At 42.5% G+C, this 27,466-nt stretch overlaps 1 protein-coding gene across 2 annotated transcripts; it reads left to right on the top strand.

Moving 5' to 3' along the window:
- The first annotated feature begins 203 nt into the window (after positions 1 to 203).
- On the top strand, positions 204 to 26,146 carry AIDA (axin interactor, dorsalization associated). 2 transcript variants are annotated; one of them, XM_075204297.1, is made up of 10 exons: positions 204 to 460; positions 6,985 to 7,054; positions 14,353 to 14,406; positions 15,404 to 15,458; positions 17,147 to 17,210; positions 18,830 to 18,936; positions 20,424 to 20,546; positions 22,335 to 22,457; positions 23,646 to 23,763; positions 24,252 to 26,146. In XM_075204297.1, exons 1-10 carry the CDS (start codon positions 354 to 356, stop codon positions 24,346 to 24,348), a joined length of 918 nt encoding a protein of 305 aa, XP_075060398.1. In that variant the 5' UTR covers positions 204 to 353; the 3' UTR covers positions 24,349 to 26,146. The 2 variants fall into 2 exon arrangements, with proteins under 2 accessions (XP_075060398.1, XP_075060397.1); XM_075204296.1 differs by having other exon boundaries at positions 18,830 to 18,948.
- Positions 26,147 to 27,466: the final 1,320 nt, after the last annotated feature.

Genomic DNA, 27,466 nt, shown 5'->3' with positions numbered 1-27,466 from the left:
CACGCCCGCCTTCAAAGCGGATGCGGTTACCATGGAAACGATGCGGCGTGCTGAAATGATATACATGGGAGGGCGGGTCTGCTGCCGCCTGTTAGCCAATAAGGCGCGGAGAGCGACCGGTGGGGGCGGGGCTAGGTGTGGGAACGAGTCTTGGGACGCGCAGGAGAGGACGGGAAGGGCGTGGTCAGAGGATGGGAGGCGGGGCTTCCTGTCCCTCGATGTGATGGGCTTGGTCGCAGAGGAGGAGCCGCATCAGCAGCACCAGCGGTGGCGGCGGGACCGGTCTCATCCAGGAGGATGCACACCTGAGCAGAGAGCCTGTCCCCGGGGGCTGGGTATCAGCTGCCCCAGCCATGGGTGACCTGGCAAAGATCCTGCACAAGTGGAACGCAAGCTTCAGGAAGGGAACGGACTTCGACTCGTGGGGACAACTGGTGGAGGCGATCGATGAGTATCAGATGTGAGTGGGGGCAGAGATACTGGGGTACATGTGGCCACCTGCTCTCCAGGGCTATCTATATACTGATACACCTGCTGGGGTACATGGGGCCACCTGCCCTCCAGTGCTATCTATATACTGGTACATGGGGCCACCTGCTCTTCAGTGCTATCTATATACTGATACACCTGCTGGGGTACATGGGGTCACCTGCCCTCCAGGGCTATCTATATACTGGTACACCTGCTGGGGTACATGGGGCCACCTGCCCTCCAGTGCTATCTATATACTGGTACATGGGGCCACCTGCTCTTCAGTGCTATCTATATACTGATACACCTGCTGGGGTACAGGGGGTCACCTGCCCTCCAGGGCTATCTATATACTGGTACACCTGCTGGGGTACATGGATTCACCTGCCCTCCAGTGCTATCTATATACTGGTACACCTGCTGGGGTACATGTGGCCACCTGCCCTCCAGTGCTACCTATATACTGGTACATGGGGCCACCTACCCTTCAGTGCTATCTATATACTGGTACATGGGGTCACCTGCCCTCCAGTGCTATCTATACACCGGTACATGGGGCCACCTGCCCTTCAGTACTATCTATATACTGGTACAGGGGGTCACCTGCCCTCCAGTGCTATCTATATACTGGTACACCTGCTGGGGTACATGGATTCACCTGCCCTCCAGTGCTATCTATACACCGGTACATGGGGCCACCTGCCCTTCAGTACTATCTATATACTGGTACAGGGGGTCACCTGCCCTCCAGGGCTATCTATATACTGGTACACCTGCTGGGGTACATGGGGCCACCCTCCAGTGCTATCTATATACTGGTACATCTGCTGGGGTACATGGGGTCACCTGCCCTCCAGTGCTACCTATATACTGGTACATGGGGCCACCTGCCCTTCAGTGCTATGTTATCTATATACTGGTACATAGGGTCACCTGCCCTCTAGTGCTATCTGTATACTGGTACATGGGGCCACCTGCCCTTCAGGGCTGTCTATATACTGCTACACCTGCTGGGGTACATGGGCCACCTGCCCTTCAGGGCTATCTATATACTGCTACACCTGCTGGGGTACATGGTGCCACCTGTCCTCCAGTGCTATCTGTATACTGGTACATGGGGCCACCTGTCCTCTAGTGCTATCTGTATACTGGTACATGGGGCCACCTGCCCTTCAGGGCTATCTATATACTGGTACATGGGGTCACCTGCCCTCCAGTGCTATCTATATACTGGTACACCTGCTGGGGTACATGGGTCACCTGCCCTCCAGTGCTATCTATATACTGGTACATGGGGTCACCTGCCCTCCAGTGCTATCTGTATACTGGTACACCTGCAGGGGTACATGGGGTCACCTGCCCTCCAGTGCTATCTATATACTGGTACACCTGCTGGGGTACATGGGTCACCTGCCCTCCAGTGCTATCTATATACTGGTACATGGGGTCACCTGCCCTCCAGTGCTATCTGTATACTGGTACACCTGCAGGGGTACATGGGGTCACCTGCCCTGCAGTGCTATCTGTATACTGGTACACCTGCTGAGTTACATGGTGCCACCTACTCTTCAGTACTCTATATACAGCTACACCTGTCTGTATACAGGTTCATGGTGTTACCTGTCTTCCAGTGTTACAACTCAATCCTCCAGTCTCCCTCTCAGTTGACATGATCACCATCTCCGCTGTTCTCCAATCCCGTTGCCTTGGTGTCATCCTTGACTCTGCTCTCAGGTTCACTCTACACATCCAGTCCCTTGCTCTGTTTCTCAACTTTTGCTTTCAAACGTTCCCAGAATATGCCCTTTTCTCACTCGGGATGTTACAAAAGCCCTTACCTATTCTCATTACCTATTCTCATTTTTTTCCCACCTTGACTACTGCAGCTTCCTACTATCTGGCCATCTCCTCGCCTGTCTTTCCCTCTACAATCCGTTCTAAATGTTGCCGTGAGACTGATCTTCCCCTCGGTGCTCCACATTCACTGTGCTGCTCTGCAAATCCCTGCACTGGCTCCCTGTTCCCTTCAGAATCCAATTCCAGCTTCTCACTTTCAAATCCCTCATCAACTCCTCCTCTCTGACCTTATGCGATCTGCCTCTGAACTACGCCTCTCATCCTCCTCATTCTCCCGTCTCCAAGACTTCTCCTGTGCTGCTCCCACTTATGGAACTCTCTTCCAAGCTTCAGTCTTTCAAGCACTCTCTTGAGGCCACCTCTTCACTATAGCCTATCCTTCTCCCACCAGATACTACTCCCTCTGCATGTTCTACCATCTCTAGTGCCATGACCACTCCTGTCCCACCAGTCATATTGTCTCATCTCTGCCCTCTCCCTCTAAGCTGTTCTTTCTACCTTCTATCTCATGCTGGCGCCTACTTTGTCAACGTCATTTGTACCTTTTCTCTTTTTATCTGTGATTGTAACTGACTGTATGGTGTCCGAGTCTTGTGATGCTTTACAATCGACTACTATGATATGGTATTGCTGCTTGGCTAAATGGCAGTATCTGCTGTCCAATACGGTCTATAAACAGATATACATGCTGTTAGTATCATCTATACAGATGCTGCAGCTGTGGTACATGGGATTACCTGCTGTCCATATAGAGATAGTTGCTAGCATATGATTGGCTACATACCCTCAGTAATGTCTGTATGTGGATGTCAATCATATGCCCATAAAATACTGACTCTCAGCTGCTTGTGAGTATGGTGTTACCTGCTCCCAATTCTATATACACAACGATCAGCCTCAAAATTTAAACCACCGACAAGTGAAGTGAATAACATTGATTATCCCGTTACAATAGTGCTTGTTAAGGGGTGGGGTATATTAGGCAGCAAGTGAACAGTCAGTTCTTGAAGTTGATGTGTTAGAAGCAAGAAAAATTGTCAAGTGTAAGGATCTGAGTGACAAGGGCCAACTTGTGATGGCTAGACAACTGGGTCAGAGTGTCTCCACAACGGCAGGTCTTGTGGGGTGTTCCTGGTAAGCAGTGATTAGTACCTCCCAAAAGTGGTCCAGGGAAGGACAACCGGTGAACCAGCGACAGGGTGGTGGGCGCCCAAGGTTGATTGATGCACGTGAGGAGTGAATGCTAGTTCGTCTAGTCCAACCCCCCAGAAGAGCTACTGTAACACAAATTGCTGAAATAGTTAATGCTGGCTATTATAGAAAGGTGTCAGAACACACAGTGCATCGCAGCCTGCGGCGTATGGAGCTGTGTAGCCGCAGACCGGTCAGAGTGCCTATACTGATCCTGTCCACCATTGAAAGCAACATTGGCCACATGAGCGCCAGAACTAGACCAAGGAGCAATGGAAGAAGGTGGCCTGGTCTGATGGATTGCATTCTTTTTTACATCATGTGGATGGCCAGGTGCGTGTCCATTGTATACCTAGAGAAGAGATGGCACCAGGATGCGCAATTGGCAGAAGGCAAGCCAGAGGAGACAGTGTGATGCTCTGGGCAATGTTCTGCTGGAAAACCTTGGGTGCTGGCATTCATGTGGATGTTACTGTTACACGTACCACCTACCTAAACACTGTTCATGGCAACGGTATTCCCTGATGGAAGTGGCCTCTTTCAGCAGTATAATGCGCCCTGCCACGCAGCAGAAACTGTTCAGGAATGGACTGAGGAACATGAGAAAGAGTTCAGGGTGTTGATTTGTCTTCCAGATTCCCCAGATCTCAATCCAATCGAGCATCTGTGGGATGTGCTGGAGAAACAAGTCCGAGCCATGGAGGCCCCACCTCGTACTTATAGGACTGAAAGGATCTGCTGCTAATGTCTTTGTGCCGGATACCACAGGACACCTTCAGAGGTCTTGTGGAGTCCATGCCTCGATGGGTAATCCCTTTTTTCATTGCACGAGGGGGACCTCCACAGTATTCGGCATGTTGTTTTAATATTGTGGCTGATCGATGTTTGTTCTGATATAGCTACTGCAGAACCTCTTTAGACCCTTTCAGACTCACTGTTCCAAGATTTAAAAGTTATTAATCTTTGTTACATAACTCCTGCATATTATGTAATGGTGTACATGGCCTCTCCCCTACCCTTCCCCAAGAAAAGTCTCTGCAAAGGGTTTGTGACAATACTATTGGTGTATGTCAAGACCATAGCCAATGATTGGCTATATTTGGCTACTTATTTATTGCCCTTTATTTATAACCTGCTTCTATATTCTATAGAGCTATTTTTTTTTTATAAGTGAATACAATTTATTAATAGTAATCTTATTGATATATATTGTTTATCCCAAATAGGACTCAAAAGTACCTGAAATTATGTTTTGTTAAGTGCTTTAAGTTTTTCTGTGACTTATCTATGCTGATTTAACTATAACCCTTGTATTATGTTTTTCTGAGATGATTTAATGAGCCCTGTCAGTTACATGTCCTGGTGATAACACATTCTCTAACTTGTGTTTTTAAACAGTCTCTAGATCTGTATTGTGTGTTTGTGATATGTGATTTAGCCCTGATCTCTATTACAAGATTGCTATTAAAATGCTAAGAAACAGTATTGCCAAGCCTTCGGGGTATTAAATCTTATTATTATTTATCTATATTCATGTTTCTATGCTTCTTGCCATGTGATCCTTGGTTTTATGTCGCTCTGTGTGCTGTAGAGAGAAATGTCTGGCACATAGCAGAACAGGGCTGTTCCCTGTGTCCATTCCGTGCGCTGTAACTATATCCCACATAGTAATCAGGCCGTAGCCTTTCACTCGGAGGATTGTGTGCTCAGATTCCCACCCAAACACTCTGTCTGTTTTTGGGTGGAGACTTTCAGCAGGATGTGAATAATAAGAGCTGAAATCTATACACAGCCCTGCTCTGTAAATACATTAACACGACTTCCCCAGTCACTAGCCACCGTGCGGCTTTAAATCACACTTAAAGGAACATTATACCATCAAAGGCTTTACTGACCATGCTCCTTCCAGAAAGGGACATTACTTATAACTCCAGATTCATAGATGACTGATCTAAGACACTACAATGTCCTTATTGAAATATTCCATCCCTTGTGTCAGTAATTTGTCTGATTAGGGCCACTGGTGTCTGTAGCTGACATTTTTTCGGTCAGCCAAGCAAGCAACATCTCTGTACCCACGTTTAGGAAATGCATATGTGCAGAGGAATCGGCCCTCGAAGAGTAATTTCCTTTTAATTTGTACCTGCCATGGATTGAGTAATCTGGCTTTAATTCTGAAGCCTGAGTAATATCCTGATTGCAATACACCGTGAGAACACTCGTACGAGTCTTGAATTATAGTTATAAATGCTTTCTTTTCTAATCCTAGTAATTTCTGCTAAATGCCTTTAGGCATTTTTCATTGGCACCTTTTGTAACTAATCTCATGTTATCAGTCATGCTTCTAAAAGTACAGGAAACGTTCACTTTTTCAGTAATGTTCACAAATCTTAGATATCTGTTATAATGTTGCATAAATGCTTAGATGACGGGTATACTTTAAAGGCATGGTGTGCTGGGACTTGTAGTTCTTCCACTGGTGTCTTCCCGCCCCTAGATTATCTTGTTTTTCTGTGTAATTTTCCAACTTGTGAGTAGGCTACAAACCATTACAGCTGCATGTTTAAAAACACAAGTCATGGGACATTATTGTAGGAAATACATGATTTACAGTGCCAGAAATGTGTTACATGTATCCTTTATATGCAGTTATTCCAGATTGGTAAAGACACCAGACGTTGACCTTCTGTTGGCTGCCTGAAGCTGCTATATATTGAATATAAACATTAGTTCATGTACTTGCTGGGAAATGTGGTCATTATGTACTGCTTAGTACAGATGCTATAATCGTCTGGCAATACTTCCATGTTTCCTGATATCTCGGATACTATGGTAGGTTCCCTTTGCCTCATAATAGAACAATATTAGTAACGAGTAGCGTTTAATGGGTCCTGGTTCCGAACACATCAATAATTCACCATTTGTGTAGAAATAGTATATTTGTATACACCCCACTGTTTTGCTGTGTCAGGTTTGCTTTGAGAGCTAGCAATTATTATTGTGACTGTTCGTAACACAAAATATCCAGGTCCAAACTGCGGTGGTCATTGACTCCCACCCGCGAAGCTTGTAAGTTCCATTTCTGGGCAAATTCAGTGGAGCCAACGACTATATATTATAAACATCCACAATTCAGATACTGACTGGACCAGTAACTCAGCGGCAAATACTGTTCCCGGTGTAACACGTTGTATACCCACACAGTAGTACTACTGTGTTGTGTGGCAGGGATTGAAAATAACATTTTGTGCCTTTTTGTGTCACTCCGGAATGAATGACTTCTTCTTTGCTGGATATATGTCTGAAGTGTCTATATGCACTTGATTAAACCAAGCAGAATGTCCTACCCTTTACAGGACCATATGGGGAGGGGGATCCATTCCATTCACGTTATAGAATGACCAATCCTCTGTTTGTTTGCTTAAAATATATTTTCAACTCTCTCTACGTTTATCCTCCCCGCAGATTAGCCAGGCAGTTACAGAAAGAAGTCCAGTTGCCGGCCAACTCTTCCGACTTCACCGAAGATCAGAAGGTAGGTGGTTTTTTATCTGTGTCCGATAACGCGCAATTTCTAATTGTATAAGGAGCTGTCCAGTTAAAAGTCCCAACAGTTCAGCGTTCTTGTTAAATGTCTGGATGGCGTGGCTAATCAGCGTTGTGTGTGTAAAGTCTCTTTCATATAGAGCTTGCACCATTGGTAAAATATAACAATTAATTGGTACAAAAATACACCTTTTCATTTTTCTACCTAGTAAAATACGATTACTCCCATTGTCTGTTTATTCAAATATAATTGTTTGACAAATTCATGCAGGTGGTATTTCATGATAATTTGACCACTAGGGGCACTGTTGCATTTGACAGATATGCAGTCAGTATGGATATCGCCCACTCGTTTCTCTACACCATTAGATAGTGGGTTCTCTGTAACCATATGGTTAACGTATATATTTTAGAAAAACAATGTATAATTAACGTGGCTTGTAATCTTTGGATTATTTTGCACTGTGTGGGACAAAGAACAGCTTTCTAGGTAACGTACAATGCCACCACCAGTGCTCAGTGTGAGAGAGATTGGAGCCTGCACTTTTTTGATTAATACTTTATCCTCATTGTAGAGGTCTGAGTGTAACATTCCTGACACAGATTCATATGGTGTAAATCAGACTGTCTGTCTGTCCTGTGGGTCTAACAGTTCCTGTTTTATCTCCTTTTTATCCCTATTGCATGTAAATCTAGGTAGAGAATGATTTTTGTTTTTTTTAGGGGGGGTGTAGTATTGTGTTAGCTAAGACATAAGTTATATCAAGGCTTAAAGTCTGCATCTCATTTAGGCTTCATGTTGAGTAAAAAGACAATTTAACATTCTTGAAAGATTATCTCAGCCTCTGTAAGGACTTAAACAGGAAAGACCCATGAAGAAAGTAATTCCTTTAGGCCTGTGAAGGGCCTGGGGTCCCTATTGGGCAGGGTCTTTACAGAACAGAACTTATGATTGCTCCTTTGTCAGCCGTCCAGGATGTGACTGACACCTGCGGATTGTATGGGAAGCAGAGCGCACAGTGTTGCAGACGGGCTGCAGTGGATCTTGGTGCAGATAAATAAAAAGCAAATCTTCAACATGAAGCTACGTCCTGTTTTATTTCCTTTGCCCCAGTTGTGATTAACAACTATAACGTTGCCTCCAGGACAGGCTCCATTTAAGCTAGGCCGTGTACAGGGGAACATTATTTTTAAACCATTTAATGTGTATTCTCGAAACCAATAAAACATACTTTAATGCAAATAGTCCTAAACCTAATGTAATGTGATAGACCTGTATACAAGCAGTTTCTGACAAGCGTTTGCTCTGTTTCGTGTCAATAGTGACATTGTCATTAAGTACATGAGCACACTTGGAGCGCTATTTTGAGTGAGGACAAAGTACAAGGGTGACGAACGCACTCGCCGCCTCTGTGATTTGGATGTTACTGTAAGTGTATGTGTTGTATACGGAGGCGGCATCATCATTATTTATATAGCGCCACTAATTCTGCAGCGCTGTACAGAGAACCTGCATCAGTCCCTGCCCCAATGGAGCTTACAGTCTATATTCCCTAATACACACTCTGGTCAATTTGAGCCAACTAACCTACCCAACAGTCCAAAAACAGAGTGCCCTGGGGAAACCCAAGCAATCGCGGGCAAAACATACAAACTCCACACAGATAAGGCCATGGTCGGGAATTCGTGAACCCAGTGCTGTGAGGCAGAAGTTCTAACCACTGAGCCACCGTGCTGCTCTTTAGCCAAAGGGGTTAACTCTTCACTTTCATTAAGAGTTAATACTGTCAAACAGTCTACGGGTTAACATGGCATACCCTAGCATTAAAAGTAATATTACATTTTAGATTTAATCTAAAAATGTAATAAATGACAGACAAAATAAATGCAATAACTATTAGAAAACAAAAGGGCCACAAGTCGGTAGCTTTTCAATTCGATCGATTCCCCTCAAAAACTGTCGATTTTCAATAACATTCAGTGTGGGTTTTTTTTAAAAAAAAAACATGTTTCCCTGGGAGATCACTGAGAGGCAGTGTCTATGCTAATATGGGATGGAAATTCACACCTGTGTGGGAATCATATTCTGTTCAGAAATAACCCAAATTCCTATTCCTGCCATATCTTTTCTCTGACACACCCCATAGACGTAATTCCTCATCCAGTTATCAGGTCATAATTTATCACATGTTTGCATGTTAAATATGACATTATTAGGACCAATATATTTGATTACTATAGTTTCTATGTAGTATCTACAATTGGCACACCTTATGTGGCGCCTGTCATTGAGTTTAGAAAGGTACAGAGATCTCTCAAAACTTGAAATATGAAGAAATTTTAGAATTTCTATATGAATACATTGGTCCTCTGCAAGGGATGCTAACGGCTTGTGTTCTTTGAAGTTGTACATAGCCCCTGTCTCCCCATAGTTCATCTTTTTAATTGACAATACTAACACCTTTTGAATACCAATGTCGCCCCTATTTTCACAAGCCCCCTTCCTTCCCTAAAGCAAATTACCTGAGGAGAAATAATTTATTGACATGCATATCTATTTGTTTACACTTTTATTTGGACCAGGGCAACAATATTATGTTTCTACTTTCACTAGAATTTTGCTTATTTATATTTTGTTTTAATGTCCATGTGTACAAATTCTGAAGACTCTAAAGTGCTGATAACAGCCTGACCACCATCAGACTAAGGCGTAAAGGAATCAGAAAAAAGGATAAAGACGAATAGTATAAGTGTGACCGATCCAACACCTAGTCACTAGATCACCGTGATTGGTCGATGTGATTTCCAGCTGTGCTCCCCCCTACTGGCACCTACAAGATAGAGCTGCTTTGGTAAACAGTACATGTTAAACTGCATTGTATGTTTGTGTAACACCGTTAAACAACTACCTCAATGGTTTGAATGCTCTGGTATAAACCAGAGATTAAACGGTGAAAGTGAAAGTTGTGTATTAAGCAAAGTCACAGGAGGACATGTGCAAGCTAATAGTCAACAAGTTGGACAACCCCGAGAGATTTAAACAGTTAAACAGTCCATTGCAGCTGCTAATGAAGTATGTCATCGCTTGTTCTTTTTCCTCATTAATACAGTAATTGCCATCTTTTAAAGCTTGTTATTACATCATAAATGTAATTCTATATTTATAATTTGTAATTCTATATTTCATGTGCATGTCGATTGCACCAACTCCTAAATGAGCCATACATCGCATTTAACAGTCTTCATGCTTCCTCGTTTTTACTACATATCTGTGAGCCATATTAGACCTCACCTTGCAATTATTTATATTTTATTGTTGGCACAGAACCCAAATGTTTTTATTTATAACCCTGTTTTGCATCAGTCTCTATTCTCCTTCCCCCTCCTCTCAATTTTATTACAAATAAAGTGGGAACAATTCATATAACTTATTATATCATATTCATTAGTTTTTTCAGTAAATATAAAGTTAAAAAAGCAACAACGTTATATTTATTTGCACCATACTTGAAACAAATCCTTATTGTAGCTGTCGGAGAAATGTACTTTGGAGCAAAATCTCTGCTACATTCATGGTAATAAGAAATATGCTTTATATTGATGTTGCATGCAAATACTGCTTGCCAATCTTCACACTTTTCAATCTATATAAATGGGCAAATTATTGTCTGTTCAAAGCAAGTCACCAATATAGTTTCAAGTAAAAAGCCCATCCAGTCTAAAGAGTGCAGTCTATCTCCTTGTATAAACCACGTGGAGATAGATTGTTTTTTGTGAGCATAAAATGTGTCTCTGAAAGAGTAATCTATATATAATCTCAGACTCTCGGTGGAAAGGAGGGGGGGGGTGTCCTTACTGGTTTCTAACACATGCCAGTGAAATTGAGACACATTATAATGGTCTTCAAGGGTTAGGCTCCAAAATTATCACATTCATTAAAATCACTTTTTGTTCTTTATATACTCCAGTGTGGCTTTATGTGCCGTCAAACTGGTTTTAATTTTCCTGCTTGTTTGTCCTATATATTCACAATGGGTTGTAAACACGTTTTCTACTCTACTGTTGCAAGTAAAGAATCCTTCAACCAAAAAAAGAAATCTGACCCGTTCTCGGACATTGAGAATTGGTCAGATTACGTCACCTGGCATAATGGCATTACACAACGTGCAATTACAGCAGGGGAACGGACTTTTTCTAGAGGTTGTCAAGTATTGATACATGTGTGGTGTATAGATGACAGGTATATGACATGACCGATTCTAGCTAACATGTTTTCAAATGTACTAGATAAATGATAGCTAGAATTTGACTGGTTGCTATGGGCAACATCTCCACTCTTCCTATTTAGAAGATTTTAGTAAATCAACCTCCAAAGGGTATATTTACTAAACTGTGAAAAAGGAGATATTGCCTATAGCAATATCTCCTTTTAGCTGTCATTTTGTAGAATGTACTAAATAACTAGAAGTTGGTTGCTATAGGCAACATCTCCACTTTGTTAAACCTGCAGTTTAGTGAATATGCACCAAGGGTGGTTCTGTAGGCTGCAATAAAATGTCTTTTCACAGTGCCCCCCCCCCCTCTCGGATCATTGAGGTGTAAACTGCTAAAACCACCCTGGTCACCAATTGGTTAAAACAGTGAATACTTCTTTTTCCTGTTTGCATTAGTAGTGTTGGAGATTCTGACCCTTGTTATTGCTGTGCAGTCTGATTGATCCCAGAACCTTGCTGATTTCCCCTCCACTTCCTTGCAATGTCTGAATGGATCTCTCATAAGTCTTGTGAACTCTGCTCATATTTACCAATGGGTAGTACTGAAAACACCACGTGAGCTCCGAGTCTTTATGACCTTTCAGGGACTTGGAGATTTGAAACTGTTTGAGCCCAATATATATGGAAAGCGGATAATTTTGGCAAGCTACCAGTACACATTATTCTTAGCTGTTCTGTAAAGCAGCCGCACCCAGCTTTAAATGTGGAAATGACGGCTAGTTTATGAACTTAAGTGCAATGTGTGAATGTCTTTATAGAATTATTATATACACATCTTATTCACTCGCAGACCACAAACTACATCTGGATGGGAGTTTTCGGAAGGCCGGGGTCTATGGTGATGCTGCACATTCAGTTGTCAACGGTCATTAAAGTCTTGCTGGCTTTTCTGAATCTGTGATCACAAATCTTACCACTTTTATAATGGCCGATGTCTCGCGTACTACAATCCGGTCCTCTGTATACTGGACTGTGTGTGTTATTAAACAGCTGTATAGTGTTTCTACTGATCCTTAACTGCTTCCGGCCCCGTCAATAAACATCTTTCAATTTAAAAAAAAAAATCAATCCATATTTTTTTTTAAATAATGTCAGAGTACAGATAACTTTTTTTTTTAATTTTTACATTTTTATTTATTTTCCATTTTGCCTTTTGTAAGTTTCCAATTGTCCGTAAGCGTTTTCAACCAATAGGAAAAATTAAACTTATTTTAAATTAAATAAGTTTAAATAGAAACCGTCCCCGACCTACACAACAGAAATCGCACAAATGATTTTCACACTTCCAGTAGGTGACCAAACTCATTTCGTTTCAGAAGCCTCTTCTCCAGTCTAGACAGTTGTTGTTTTGTATTTGTTTATTTTATGCCATCTGTAAAGGATTAAGAGCTGGTGCCTCTATCCATTATTGCAATATAACCGTTTAATAAAACTTAGGATATTGCTCTGATTTTAAATCGGAGTTTTAAAATTATTTAAGTTAAATGTAGATATGTTGTCTGGATAAGTTTCTGGTGGGACCACAGGTCTTCAACTCTGCCTGATGTGGTCCTCAGCAAGGAGGATCTGAAGAGGATCAAGGTGGATTCCTGTCGAAGGACTCTACAGCTGATGGACCTGCTGTGTTATCGCGCAACTCACTCAATATCGCGGCCACCGAGCAAGAACAATAATCACCAGTTCTATGTCGCTCTCTGATGGTTATGGCAGATGTCTGTCATAGTCCTCTATCGTCCTGTGATGTGGTCACTTTTCCATAGCGCTGGATCTCCTCTGTAATTTACAAGTGGTAGATGTCTGAGCTGTGAATGTGGGAGGAAGGGTTCTTGCACAGCACAAGCGGTATTTCCAGTCCGTATTCCCAATGAGGGTCCTGGAGTTGACCATGCTTCGACCTCCTCTTGCATGACGTGGCTGCATGGAATGAATATGGTCTTGTACTTGACCGTATCGCTATTGCAAATAGAATGTCAAACCTGTCAAGTTATGGGAACGTTTACGGATCTGTAGCTGTCATTAGTAGCTTTTTGATATCGAGCAACTTGCATTTTAGGATTAATTGCCATTTTAAAGTGATCAGCCTCTCTGCAGGTTTAATGGTCAATTCTTTTACTGCGTGAATAATAGGCGTAATAACCCTTTTGATAAGAGGATGGTACATGTATTCCTGGGTTCTGTATTTCAACAATACAGCTGCAGAACAATTAATTAGTGTAATCATCCTCTTATCAAATGGCATCCGCTAAAAACCTTGTGTAGCGTTCTAACACTCAAAAACCTAGAATTGTGATGGCCTCTAATGAACAGTCGGCTCATGGTTAATTCAGTTTGGGCTACGTCCTCTCTTATTTTTTCCTAATTTGAGCACTATCATGCTACAGAATATCTGATATAACATGGGTTAAGGGAGAGACATATTTTTATTTTTCTTGTTTTTTGTTTCCATCAACCAACAGTTGAGTAATAAAAGGGCTTCTAAATGTGACAGACCGCTGCTTCACCCATCCATAGTATAATCGTTTTATGCTCTGGACCTGTTTTATCCCAATAATGATTTACATTTTATTCTTAACTGTTTCAGCTGGATGTTTTCTCTAATATACATAAAGGCGCTGAGTGTGCTCCATTCGTGAGTCCATTAATCCACTTGCAGATGATCATGATGGACCCTCTTTCAGTTGTATAATGAGGCTTTACGTGACGGGCCGCTCCACTCAAGTGCTGGACAGATGGGTCCAGTCAATATGGTCATCCACGTGCACCACCACATTGGAAAGTGACCCTGTAGCTTGGCAGCCCCGGCACCTTACAATACAGACTTATTTAATTGGCGCTACAACAGAAATTGGCACCACTAAAAGTTTCTTGATCTTGTCTGACCCGAGGATTATTTCTATCTTCACAGCATCATTTTTATAGTTTTATTGCTCAGTTGCTGTTACATATTGTACTGTGGAATGATTGCACTACACAGAGCTATACACTTCTGAACGCTCCAGTTTTGTCTTTACAGAAAATCATTGGAAAAATTGCAACATGCCTAGAACTACGCAGCGCCGCCCTGCAGGTAAATATTGTTTCCACCACTGGTTTCGGTTTTATAATGGATAATAGACCCCTGGTTACTTGGGAAGACGTTGGATCTCCCTGCAGTGCAGAGAACATTTCTTGAGTTCTGTCCCGAGTGAGTTCGTAAACGGTCAGAAGACTGGAGATTGTTATAGGGAAAGTCTGGTTTCTCCATGTATGGGGGTGTAAGTGTCATGACATCTGTCAATCATAGAGCCCGGGGGAATAAAGTTTAACCATGATCAGCATTTGTATTTCTGTTTAAAACAAATTGACATAATTCACTTACGTACTTTGAGTGCTGTCATGGAGCATCTTGGGGCACTCCTACTAACCATCTCCCCCCTACTGTTCAATTTTTAGATGGCTTCATTCATGTACTGTTGTAACAAATGTGGATCTCCTAATTTCATCTGTTTATGGGGTTTGGGGAGGGGGGGTGTGTTTTAATCAATGAGGTGGGTTCTGGCTGAGCAGGAGCAAGTCCGTTCCTTTTACTGCCTTAATACAGTGGTTATTGGTAGTAATATCTGGTGGGGTCGTGGGGTGATGAAATCCTAGTAGTTGAATGGACAATGTGCTGTCTGTAGTGTTAATGTCACCAACTGAACAAGCAAGATGAATTTATTTGGTGCAAAGATTTGTACAATGCATTGATCTGTTTTATGTGCATATAGCGCTAGTCTCTGTCCACGAGGGCCAAGCTTTAAAATATCTCTATATACAGCAATAGAAATCCTCAAGAAATGGAGCAGAGACTTTGCAGAAGTTTATATAATGAATGCCCTCTGTCTGTGAGAATACGTTAATTTATGTTGAAATATTCCCTGTTCCTATGCGGGGTGTTTGCCATAGTTCTACTATATAACAATATTCTTACCTTCGTATGTAGCGAGCAGTAACATAAGGAGGCATTGTAATGGTCTCCGCATCAATGGGTTTAAGCTTAAGATTTAAAAATCTATTAATTGTTCTGTTTTTTTTTCTTTTTACAGTCCACACATTCCCAAGAAGGGTTCCAGTTGGAAGACCTAAAGAAACTGGAACCAAGTAGGTTTATATTAATGAATATATAATATTTTGATGAAAGTATATAATTGCAGTTTGTAGTAGTTTACTGTATAGAATACTTGTTGTGCACATGCATTGTTATGATCACACCGATGCTCTGGGTTCTGCATGTGGCTACAAGCCAGTCTCCAAGATGTTTGAAGCTTTACATTGCTGTGTACAATCCTCATCCCCTTTCCTTCCAAAGTGAAGTTATTTTATGTTAAATCTTGTACAGTAGGGGGTAAATGTATCATACCCCGGTTTCTTCAACTCCCGCGAGTTATTATTATCGTTTATTGGTTAGGCGCCACAAGGTATCCGCAGCGCCGTACATGGTACAAACAGTACACTATACAGGGTAAAACAATACAGAACAATAAACACAAAGTACCAGAACTTCAGAAACTCCAGGCAGGCAAATACTGTAAAGACGGAGCGGAAGAACAGGTGTGGAGACAGGAGGGGAGAGGGGCCCTGCTCATACGAGCTTACATCCTTAGGGAGGGTAAACAAAATCAGGCACAAGAGGGAGCCTGTGAAGCAAAGGGGAGAGAAAAGGAGCCAGGGGAGAAACAGAAGAGGTGGAGGTTAAATGGATGGTTGGTAGGCCTTAAGGAACAGGTGAGTTTTAAGTGACCGCTTGAAGGAGCACAGATTGGGTGAGAGACGGATGGAGCGAGGGAGGTCGTTCCAGTGAAGGGGGGCAGCACGGGAGGAGTCTTGGATTCTGGAGTGGGAAGAGGTGATCAGAGTGGAGGAGAGGCGGAGATCATTGGCTGAGCGCAGGGAGCGGGCGGGAGTGTGAATGGAGAGGAGGTTAGAGATAGAAGGGGCAGTAGACTGGGAGAGAGTCTTGTAAGTGGTGGTAAGGAGTTTAAAAAGGATTCTGTAGGGGAAGGGCAGCCAGTGTAAGGCAAGACAGAGAGGGGAGGCAGAGAGGGGCGGCGTGAGAGGAAGATGAGTCTCGCAGCCGCATTAAGTATAGAGCGGAGGGGGGCAAGGTGGGAGCAGGGGAGGCCAGTAAGGAGGAGGTTGCAGTAGTCGAGGCGGGAGATGATGAGAGCATGGATGACAGTTTTGGTGACTTCTTGAGAGAGGAAGGGACGGATGCGGGCAATGTTACGGAGTTGGAAGCGACAGGCTTGGGTAAGGGATTGAATGTGGGGGGCAAAAGAGAGAGAGGAGTCAAGAGTGACTTCTAGGCAGCGGAGTTGGGTGACAGAGGAGATAGTGGAGTTGTTAACGATTATAGAGAGGTCATGATGGGAAGGGAGTCTGGGTGGGGGAAAGACAGTGAGTTCAGTTTTGGAGATGTTAATTTTAAGAAACCGTGAAGACATCCAGGATGAGATGGCTGAGAGGCAGTCAGTTACAGGAGAGAGGATGGAGGAGGAAAGATCAGGAGAAGAGATGTAGAGTTGAATATCATCAGCATATAGGTGATACTGAAGACCGAACGAAGAGATGAGAGCTCCAAGGGAGGAGGAAAAGGGAAACCTCCCTTTACAAGGCAGCGCCGCTTTAAATTTAAGCTGCGAAGACGCCGAACTCGCGGGCGTTGAAGAAACCGGGGTATGATACATTTACCCCTAGATGCGTGTTGGCTGTTTGAGGCTCTAACCGCTTGGTAAACACAAAAACACCATTATTTTAGTAGTAAAACTTTCTCTTCTCTTCCCTTCTAGTCCTAGACAACATTCTGACATACAACAAAGAATTTCCCTTTGACGTTCAGCCGGTTCCTTTACGGTAGGTGAACAAAAGTCCGTACAGAGATGTTTGTAGGGTTTCTCCCTAAGTGGTAACTATACCCAAGGTTGTCTCACGTAATACAAGGCACATCAGCCTGTACAGTATATATGGGGTAATGCAACATGTCCTCTAAATTATAAGGAGATTAGAAGCCAGTGAGGGATTCCAGAAACAGGTTAAGGTGTTGGGCTGCAGGGTTAGATAACAGGTCGGGACATCAAAGGTGACTTCTAGTATGTTAATACTTTGCAGGAATGTGCGCACTTACCTAATGAGCCCTGTGTGGTGATATCCAAACTATACAGATATTTACAGCGTATACTTATATTGATACCGTGCCTCTTATCCATCTCTATTACAGATGATTGTACTGGTAAAGAATAAAGTGTGTGTAGGAGAAAACTGCATTGGGGTGGGGCAGGGGCCACGTTGGACTGGTGTATTATTTTGGGGGTCTTTGGCTGTTTCTTGTCTGCCGTCTGCAACCTGTGTCTTTCAACTAAATGTTGCACTCAACCAGCATCTCGGGCCCCCCCCCCCCCCCCCTTCTGGGCCAGTCCCATAGTGGGCTACCTTGGGCTGGATCACTGGGCCACCTGCATATTTTGTCCTTTAAAATGGTCCTAATAGGCTGCTGAGTCGAGTCTTGTTCCCCAAGCTAAAATTTGCCAGCCCCTCCCCTGCATCTAAGCTGATCTAATTGGCCTGTTTCAGCCAAATGTTGTACCTGTATGCCTTTAACTCTACTACTGTGAAATGCAATCATTAAAAATAGATTTAGAACTAAATGTATCAAACTGTCCAAAAAGGAAAATCGCAGGTGTTGCCCAAAGCAACCAATCAGTGTAACCAGAACCGTAACTTTAAATTTTAGTGCCTGGGGCAGAAAGCAAAATTGCCGCCCCCTTAGACCTCAATTTTAACCAAGTGAATCTAAAATATTCATAAACTGCGACACCCTCCCTCCCCCCCGCGCACAGTGTCGCCCCTCTCACACTGATCTAGGTACGTCCCTAAGTTTAGCTATCTGTTAGTACATTCTAGGATCTGATTGGTTGCTATGGGCAATACTTATTATTATTATTATTATTATTATTATTATTATTAATATTTATTTATAAGGCGCCACAAGGCATCCGCAGCGCCGTACAGAGACAAACAAAATTACAATACAATGGGAGACAGCTCAGTACAGTAAACACAGCAACTCAGTAAGCTCAATGCACAGCTAGAGAGGGCGGGGAAGGGGGAGGGAGGATCCGCAAACGACTGTGCCCAAGAAGGAGGGCGCGGAAGACAGGGAGACCCCCAGGGGGGAGGAGGGAGCGAGAGTGGACGTGGGGTGGAGGACCCTCGAGGAGGAGGGCTAAGTAGCTGGAGAGCAGAGTTAGAAGTGGTGGAAACAGGAAATACTTCCACTATTCCTTTTTAGAAGCTGTGATAAACCCCTTAGTCTGAAGTATACAGTGGCTTAATAACCCTCAACGCATTTGGTGCTCCAGAGTGCCCCCTTTCATCCCTAGAGAACACTGTTCGATTGCAATTGATTGCGTTTATATTATGAAACTAAACTTCCTCTGAGGGGAATGAACTGTTGTTCACGACTCATTCTGTAGGAGGATTCTAGCCCCAGGAGAAGAGGAAAACCTGGAAATGGAGGAGGAGGAGGAAGAAGGTGGAGCTGGAGTGTGTTCTTCTGATTCCTTTCCGGCTCGTGTACCTGGTAAGAGAAGAAGTCTCGTCCACCGAGAACCAGCATTTATATTTCTCAAGATTTATAGAAACTTTGTACTGTAGAACTAACAGGAGATTTGTTATCACAACGTGAGTTATAAGATTCCAAACCACGGTCATTTCCCTCAACCTACAATTCTGAAAGTAATGGAACTAAAGCATCAATGTAAAGCTGACCACACACTCCATAACATGCAGCCAATGTTTGGCAATTTCTCAATATTGCAAAGTGCGTGGCACCAAACTGACGCGTTTCACTTGGAGGATAACGTCTTTGGGTCTGTGTAGTCCTTTTCCAAATGCACTAACTGGGCCCCATAACACCAGAAGTGGTCCGTCCACTCGGCCAGAAAGCTTAGTGGCCAATCTCTTCGTATTTGCCCCCCCTGTGAGTGGTTAAATTGAATGACGATCCTGTCACTCCTGCTGAACAGCGAGATTGGCCTGTTGTGCCCACCTTCTAATTTCCCTGTGAACTTGCTATGCCAGCTCTTCTCATGTTTTGTATTGTGTAGGTTTCTCATGTGCTTTAAAGTACATATGTAACTATCTGTAAGAAGTCAGTGTCGCTGGAATCGAGGGATTAAACCAGCGCAGTCAGAGGGCCCTCAGCTAATTACACAATCTTGTAGAGACAGACATCAGATCTATGTATACTGATAAATGTGCATCCTTTTATCTCCCTCCTTTGTGCCCTCATCCCGATGCCGTACGCGTTTCTGTGGTTGTGCTATCATCGCTGTGCTTCTTCCCTGGCTGCCTCCCATGCATGGCATCTTCATTTGCTTGTATCCCACCCTAATGCCCACCCATCGCAGGAGCCATTCAAGGTATGAACATCTATTCTGTTTGTCTGCATCTATGTTTATATTTTGCAAAACCTGATTGGTTGTTTTTGTGTTTTTTTTTGTTTTCTTTTACTGCATACGTCACTGTTTAGCTAGTAAATCTCAGCATCGTCCGTTTTCCTATAGAATTCCCTTTAAGGGATGAGCAAAATTCATCAAAATTGTTCTGTGAAATATTTACCACATTGTGGCTTTAGCTGGGAATTTTGCATGTTCCTCTAGTCAAATTTGACTACTTCTCAGTCATTCCCTCCAATCCACACTGCGCCATGAAGGAGAATAAATTTACCTCCGCTCTATTTATAGAGTGCGCAGCCAGACCCTCCTTTTCATTTATTACAGTAGAGAAACCCCTGAGGTCTGACCAAAAAATAAGCAGAGATTTCAACCCGAACAACAAAGTGTCATCGCGCAAAGCTGTTATGGTACCTCGCGTTAAGTTTAATGCCTCCCCATGTAGGCGGAGCTACAGTATGCGCTCATGGTAATGACGTTTATCATAGCTCTGCTGTATCAGAGGTGGCTGAAGTTGAGTTTGGAGGAATGGGGCTCTGCGCCGACTCAGGGGTAATGATGGTACATAGAGGCCTAATACTGTAGTGTTTGATATGTGATTTGTGTGTCCCAGGAACTCTCCTGCCCAGGCTGCCGTCCGAGCCAGGAATGACCCTACTCACCATCAAAATTGAGAAAATTGGCTTGAAAGATGCTGGTCAGTGTATCGATCCCTACATGACTGTCAGTGTGAAGGGTAAGTGTCTGTCTTACTCTATTGTCCCTGGGCCTGAAATCTGTATCTTGCTACAATCCTGTATTATGTCGCATCTGATCCTGTAACTAAACGTCCTTTACCCCTTCCTATCAGACTGACTTCTGGGTTTGGGGTTTTGACCCTCTTACTCAGATATCCCCCCCCCCCCCCCATCTGCTTCCAGTGCCCTCCAGCAGTGATTCAGTGGGGGAAGTGGTCTGTGGCCCAGGAGCATTATCTGATCTCTGGAATGCAGCCCACTGAGGGTGGAGAGCATTGAGTTTTGGCAGCACGGTGGCTCAGTGGTTAGCACTTCTGCCTCACAGCACTGGGGTCATGAGTTTAATTCCCGACCATGGCCTTATCTGTGTGAAGTTTGTATGTTCTCCCCGTGTTTGCGTGGGATTTCTCCAGGTGCTCCGGTTTCCTCCCACACTCCAAAAACATACTGGTAGGTTAATTGGCTGCTCTCAAATTAACCTTAGTGTCTGTCTGTCTGTGTATGTGTATGTTAGGGGATTTAGACTGTAAGCCCCAATGCGGCAGGGACTGATGTGAGTGAGTTCTCTGTACAGCGCTGCGGAATTAGTGGCGCTATATAAATAAATGATGAGGAGTTCTGTGTGACTGTCTGTAAGGACAATGGCTAGCTCTCTATGTGCAGCCACATCATGTCACACTTGCTGCTAATTTGCAATACGCGGTTTATTGTGCACATTTGGACACTTGGAATTTAAGCTTTTGTTTAGGAACTAAAAGTGGAGTGTTTTGGTTTGGGTTTTTTTGGGGGGGTTTTTTTGAGTCCACCCTTGTACCTAAAACATGACCCACATCTTTCTGACCTATATTGCTTCAATCAGGGACTTATTTGTACTTCTCCTCTACCAAAAAAAAACTTCACCCCTTATAGGCTCCCTGGGAACATGACTTGTGTTTCTCAGTTGGCCACAATGGTTGTCCTGCACCATAATCCTCTTTACTTGTGAGTGCTGAATGCCGCTCTGTAGTATTTTTTGCTTCCCCCACCCCTCCATATATTTCAGCTGACCCTTTCCGGGAACCCTACGCTCCAGTCCAAGCTCCACAGCTGCTGTCGGAAGATTTTCTTTCGATGCTGTCATCTGGAATAACTAGCTGTCCACACCTTTTGGACCCAAACTCGCTCATAGCGTGATGCTGCAGCAGTGCATTCTGGGAGCCGTCACTTCACTTTCTTATAGGCTATGACCTAATAGCCATGTTCAATCTCCGTGCTGGCACTTATAACACAGTTCTCACTTATAATGACACCAGTCTTGTAAGCCATTAAATCCTGAAAGCCAATTACTTTGCAGACTGTGTCTGTGGAAACACTACACAGCTGAATTTGCAGTCTAATTATAACAAAATGATGTTTTATACTTCATTTAATGGTTTATGATGCCCCTCTATAGAAACATACTAAAAGGAGCATCCTAGTAAAGTTCTAGTACGGAGATGTATAAAGAGTGATCCATCTGGTTTTCTGTGTTAGTGAACTGTGACAACACCAAACAGTTAAAGCTCTATTTTGCTTTGTCATGTAGCTGACTTTATTAAAGGACAGACAGTGGGATAATCGGTCCGAAATAGATGTACCACCCCTACTCCCTTGGTTATAATGTTATCCGCAGTTCTGATAAGCACCTGATACTTAATTACCTATTTGTGAGCTGTTTATAAGCCAGGGTGTATTTTAGCTCTAATGCACTATTTAAGCCTTCCAAAGTAATTGAAAAATACATTTTCTACCACTATTTATTTTTGCAGATATAAATGGCATAGACCTGACACCAGTTCAAGATACCCCCATGGCCTCAAGGAAAGAAGACACCTACGTCCATTTTAATGTTGAAATTGAAATCCAGAAACATGTTGAAAAACTGACAAAAGGTGCGTAATGTAGTAATCTGTGTGCAGTGTGTCCCACCCAGCTCCTGCAAGTATGCCTCCGCACCGCGGGAGAATCAGCCTTTACTAAAATATATTGTGTGTATATAGTAGTGTATAGCTTAATGATTATAAAAATCTGCATATTGGCCAAACTTGAGATTTTACCCTTAAGTTGAGCAGCTCGGTTACCTCCTGCGTCCTTGGGGCCACGAAGAGGTAAATGTATCAAGAAATGTCAAGGTGTTGCCCATAGCAACCAATGAGATTCTAGCGATCATGTTCTAGAATGTAGTAGATAAATGATGGTTAGAATCTGATTGGTTGCTATGGGCAAAACCTCCACTGTTCCGTTTTTTAGAAGGTTTGATAACTGTATCCCTAAATGTGGTTGGTATAATAATCAGCTGTCCTCTAATGAATTTTCCATCATGGCTGATGTTAGGATCATTTTGCTTCCACACAAATCTGGTGATATGGGGCCAGTGGTATGAAGTGTCAGCCTGTGAGACCAGCATTATTACCAATGGAGGAAACGACTGGTGGCATTGTCATGTCGTCTGCTCTGAGTGGCACAGCTTGCCCGGAACTGCATGTAATGCTTCCGTGCATCATTGCTGTACTATAGGGACCCGACCTGGCTGTTCTGACATGAAGCTGTGAATTAATGCTGTTACATTGTTTATTTAAAATACACGTACGATTTATATTTTGTGGACATAGTCCTGCAGTGTTCCAAAATAGGCCTCGCAACCGCTATGCAATGCAAGTCAGCTGGTGGAAAATATATGGGCTATCCGTGCAGGGTGACGGCATGGTCTTGGCCAGAGGGCGTAGGTCACACTGGGAGAGTGTCGGGTTGTTAGTCAGCCTACAGCATAATGTGCCCGTTGGGGACACTGCACCATTGGTGTCTGTGGATGATCTTCTCTAAACCTTAGTGGAGGAAACCGTACATTTTATATTCATAAAAGGCATTTAGGAAGGTTCCCAGGGGCAAACGCAGGATTTTTAAGGGGGGGGACCCCACCCCCATCAAAAAAGGGGAGAACCAGAAACCTCCCCCCCCCCCCCCCCCCCCCTCCCCCTGGTTCCTATCCACATGTTAAATGACTGAGCTACAGTGGAAGAGGAGATGATCAGCACCCTAAGGTCCTTCTTTCTAACTAACCCTTTGCGTCTTTCTTTCAGGGGCAGCTATTTTCTTTGAGTTCAAGCACTACAAGCCGAAGAAGCGTTTTACAAGCACAAAGTGTTTCGCCTTCATGGAGATGGATGAAATCAAGTCTGGCCAGATTGTCATAGAACTGTGCGTGATATTACCTATTAGCTGCTGACTGTTTAATTGTTTCCTTTCTGTGAACATTTTGCCAACAGTTGGCTTGTCATGTTAGTAACTGAAGTATAGAAATGACCTCTATAGAGGTCTGCTAATACGGAGGCAGCTGGGAGTGTGGCTGAGTGTTGTCTTACTGAGCTACACAGGCCCCGGTCAGGACCAGAAACTAATCAAAAACCATAGAATCGCCTCTTATAATTGTTCAGATAACTGTAATTGACTTGCGTTAACCAGTCACTGTTTTTAGTCTTAAAACCTAAAGATAAAATATTGGCTAAAACATCTTCATTATGCTCAGTAGATATTACTTAACTCTTTGAACAATTTTAGATTTTACTATACAATCCACTAAATAAATTTTCGCTATTGATATAAATGTATGTCCATTAATGTAAAGTAGAACTTTAGACAGTGGTGGGAGACGGTTGTAAGTCTAACATAAGTTTTTATCTCTGCAGCTACAGGAAACCAACCGACTTTAAGCGGAAGAAATTGCAGCTGCTAACCAAGAAGCCACTATATCTCCATTTACATCAGATATTGCACAAGGAATGACCGATCTGCTGTCTTTCCACCTCTCTGCACAGAACCACTTCTCCCCGTGGAAAGTGTCTCGCCACGCAGGTCAAATGATGCAAGAAGAAGGGTCTAATGGCTGATGTACAGCCTAGAGCAGGATGGTAAAACTACAGCATTAAGACTTGTGGAATCTCCAGATCACCTGTAATAAAAGTGGCAGAGTTCTGCTGACGTTGGAACAGTCAATCAATGAACTTTGGTGACCGGTTCACTTCTGTACATAACCCGCCACAATTTGCGGCCATATCGTTGACTGGTATGCTTACGCACTAGCATGGATTCAGAATGAAATAACTGGTTACAGTGTATGAACCTTCCCAATATTTTTAATTTTACTTGCTCTTAAAAAATAGGATTTTTTTTTATTTTTTTTTGAACCTCCCAAGATGAAGTCTTCATTTTATATTTACATATCGTTTTTGTTTTGTTTGTTTTTCATCCATTTGTAATTGTCTCGCAGCTTGTTTTGTAACACTGATCATATACACATTTATAGAATCATTTAGTAACGGAGTTCTTTTATTTTGTATACTTTTTTAATTTTTTATCGCCAATTCCCTTACTAGATAGATAAATTCAGTTTACTGGTAAAACTGAGATTTCGGGAAAGAAATTATTCTCCATTTTAATTACATTTTTTTTTATACTAGTTTTTTTTTTTTTGTGTGTGAAATATACTTGGAGAGTCTGTTAATTTTTTATTTTTTTTTCTATTGAATGCAGTATGTCATTTGACTGTCAGTGGATCACGGTGGACTGATCATCTATGAATTAATCCTAAATCCTGGAAACTGAAACATCAAAGACCATAACCCAGGCCCATTTATTAGTAAGCTATATATTGTCCATGGTCCTAATTATGCCATCAATTATTAAATCACAATGGAGCCATATTGTTGGTTGATCCACCGATTTGAGTCTCGGTTCACTAGGAACCATCGAGAACACTGAACACAACGGACCTCAGTAGTTCCTAATGAATTGATCGGCAGTATTCATGATTACTGGTAACCAGAACCTTGAAACATGGCAGCTTTCAGCAGCGTGCTAATATGTGTTTTTATCTAGATCAGGGTTTCTAAACTTATGGATCAAACATGGGGGCTCTGTGCCATTTCGTGTAGTTTCTATAAACCTCTTTGCAAACTTTAGTGTCCTACCAACTAATGTGCAGAATATTAAATCAGATTGCTAAACTAGTTTTTTAGTTTCAGACTTCTTCTGGCCACACATTCGGCTAAAGTACCAAAAGGAAACATCAGCGAGTACATAGATTAAAGTGAATTACAGCATTAACTAACTTCTGACCCACAAATTATGAATCTTTTTTTTTTTTTTTTTCCTATGTAATTTGGTACATGTGTAACTTGCCTGATCTGGATGAATGGACAATACATTTGTGAAATGTATATTCATTTTAACACTAAAATTAGATTTTTTTTTTTTTTTTAACTCTGTTTTGTAGCCATTGTGTAGATACCACCGATATTCAAGAGATAGATTCACTAGTTAGTTTCAGTGATTTCATTTGGTTGCCTCAGTTGGCTGCATACAGCGGATACATTTTTTTGTCTTGCGTGCGGTGTGGCATTTTTTTTTTTTTTTATTAATGCACCAGTTGATTTAAAGTATTTTATTTCTTAAAATTAAAGGGCGTTCCGTTCCTTCAACTCTGTATGAAATTCCTACCCTGTAAGTGTCCCAACGTTTTATCGGAGCCAGATTCAAATATCACAGCCAGGTGTTTTGTAATATTAAACAGACTTTCTATAAACGATGAGTAAAAATGTGTTTTATTCTGTGTAGAACAGCTGGGAGTATTCCAGAAACATGGGAACCGCTGGGTTCACACAGACACATCAATCTACGTTTTCCTTTTACACACAGAAAATATCCATGACCTCATTTGGTCCACCTTGGATCCTGTAAATGCAACATGTTGTAGGATTGTGAGTTTACGTATCATTTTAATCTTCATGAACTAAATTCAAATAATGGTCATTTCTCTGGTAGATCTCATATGTTTGTCAATCACTGGTACACTACTTACATAACCAGATACCCTTCAAGAGCCACATGGGGGCCCCCTCTATCCTTCCAAAGGGCCATACATTAATCTCAGTAATAAGTAGAGATGCTCAGGCTCGGTTTCCCGAGAACCAAATATACCCGAACGTAGCAGAGCCAAGCCGGCTTGGTACCTTCACGCTTTTTCGGATTTGAAAACGAGGCAAAACGTCATCGATACGTTGTCGGATCTCCCGATTTTTGGATTCCTTTTTAAAATCCAACATAACGGTGGGTAGGGGGGAGGTCGGGTCCAAGGACAATTCCATCTTGCACCATTTTTCCTTTCTGCCACTGCTGTGCGCCAATGTGTCCTAGATGTGCTAGGAACTGCCGTGTGTTTGTGTCATTGCTCTGTCGCTTACCATCCAGACAGATCGCTGCAGTATTTGTCCGAAAGTGTATGAAAATAATATTGTGATCTGTGAGGTGGTCAAAATGGACATCAAATGACTGGAAATTAGTGTTATTGAGGTTAATAATGTAGGAACAATAAAAGAGCAAAATTATGTGCTCTTAGCTTATTTTAGGATTTTTTTTTTCTAAAAAAAACCCCAAAACACATGAGAGCCAAAATCAAAACCAAAACACGAAGCTAATCCAGATCCAAAACCAGTTCACGGGGGTCAGTGAGCATCTCTAGTAATAAGTTAAACCAATACACTTAATGAAAGAAAAAAAAGCCTATCTCTAATAACATAACAGCAGACGTTTCATACACGTATTGCACGCTATAACAAACAAGCAGGAACGAGTGTGGTTTTTTATGTTTAAATCGACTACTTATCACAGCCAGTTTGTCATATTTAACTCTGGGGACATTTATGAAAACTATTGTAGCCTATAGCAAATCATATTTGCAGCGATAAAGACAGGATGCCGCTAAGCTAGTAACACCTGCCTCCACAAGTTGTCCTTGTGCCCTGTGATTACACCTTGAATATCTTGGAAATATCTTGTCCAGCAACACAACTGAACTTGGTTAATTAGGCCGGGAAGTCAATGTCTCCATTTACTATATAAATGC

The sequence above is a fragment of the Mixophyes fleayi genome, chromosome 3 (genome assembly GCF_038048845.1).
Source record: "Mixophyes fleayi isolate aMixFle1 chromosome 3, aMixFle1.hap1, whole genome shotgun sequence".
Taxonomy (NCBI): domain Eukaryota; kingdom Metazoa; phylum Chordata; class Amphibia; order Anura; family Limnodynastidae; genus Mixophyes; species Mixophyes fleayi.
This window is presented reverse-complemented; position numbering and strand designations above follow the sequence as displayed.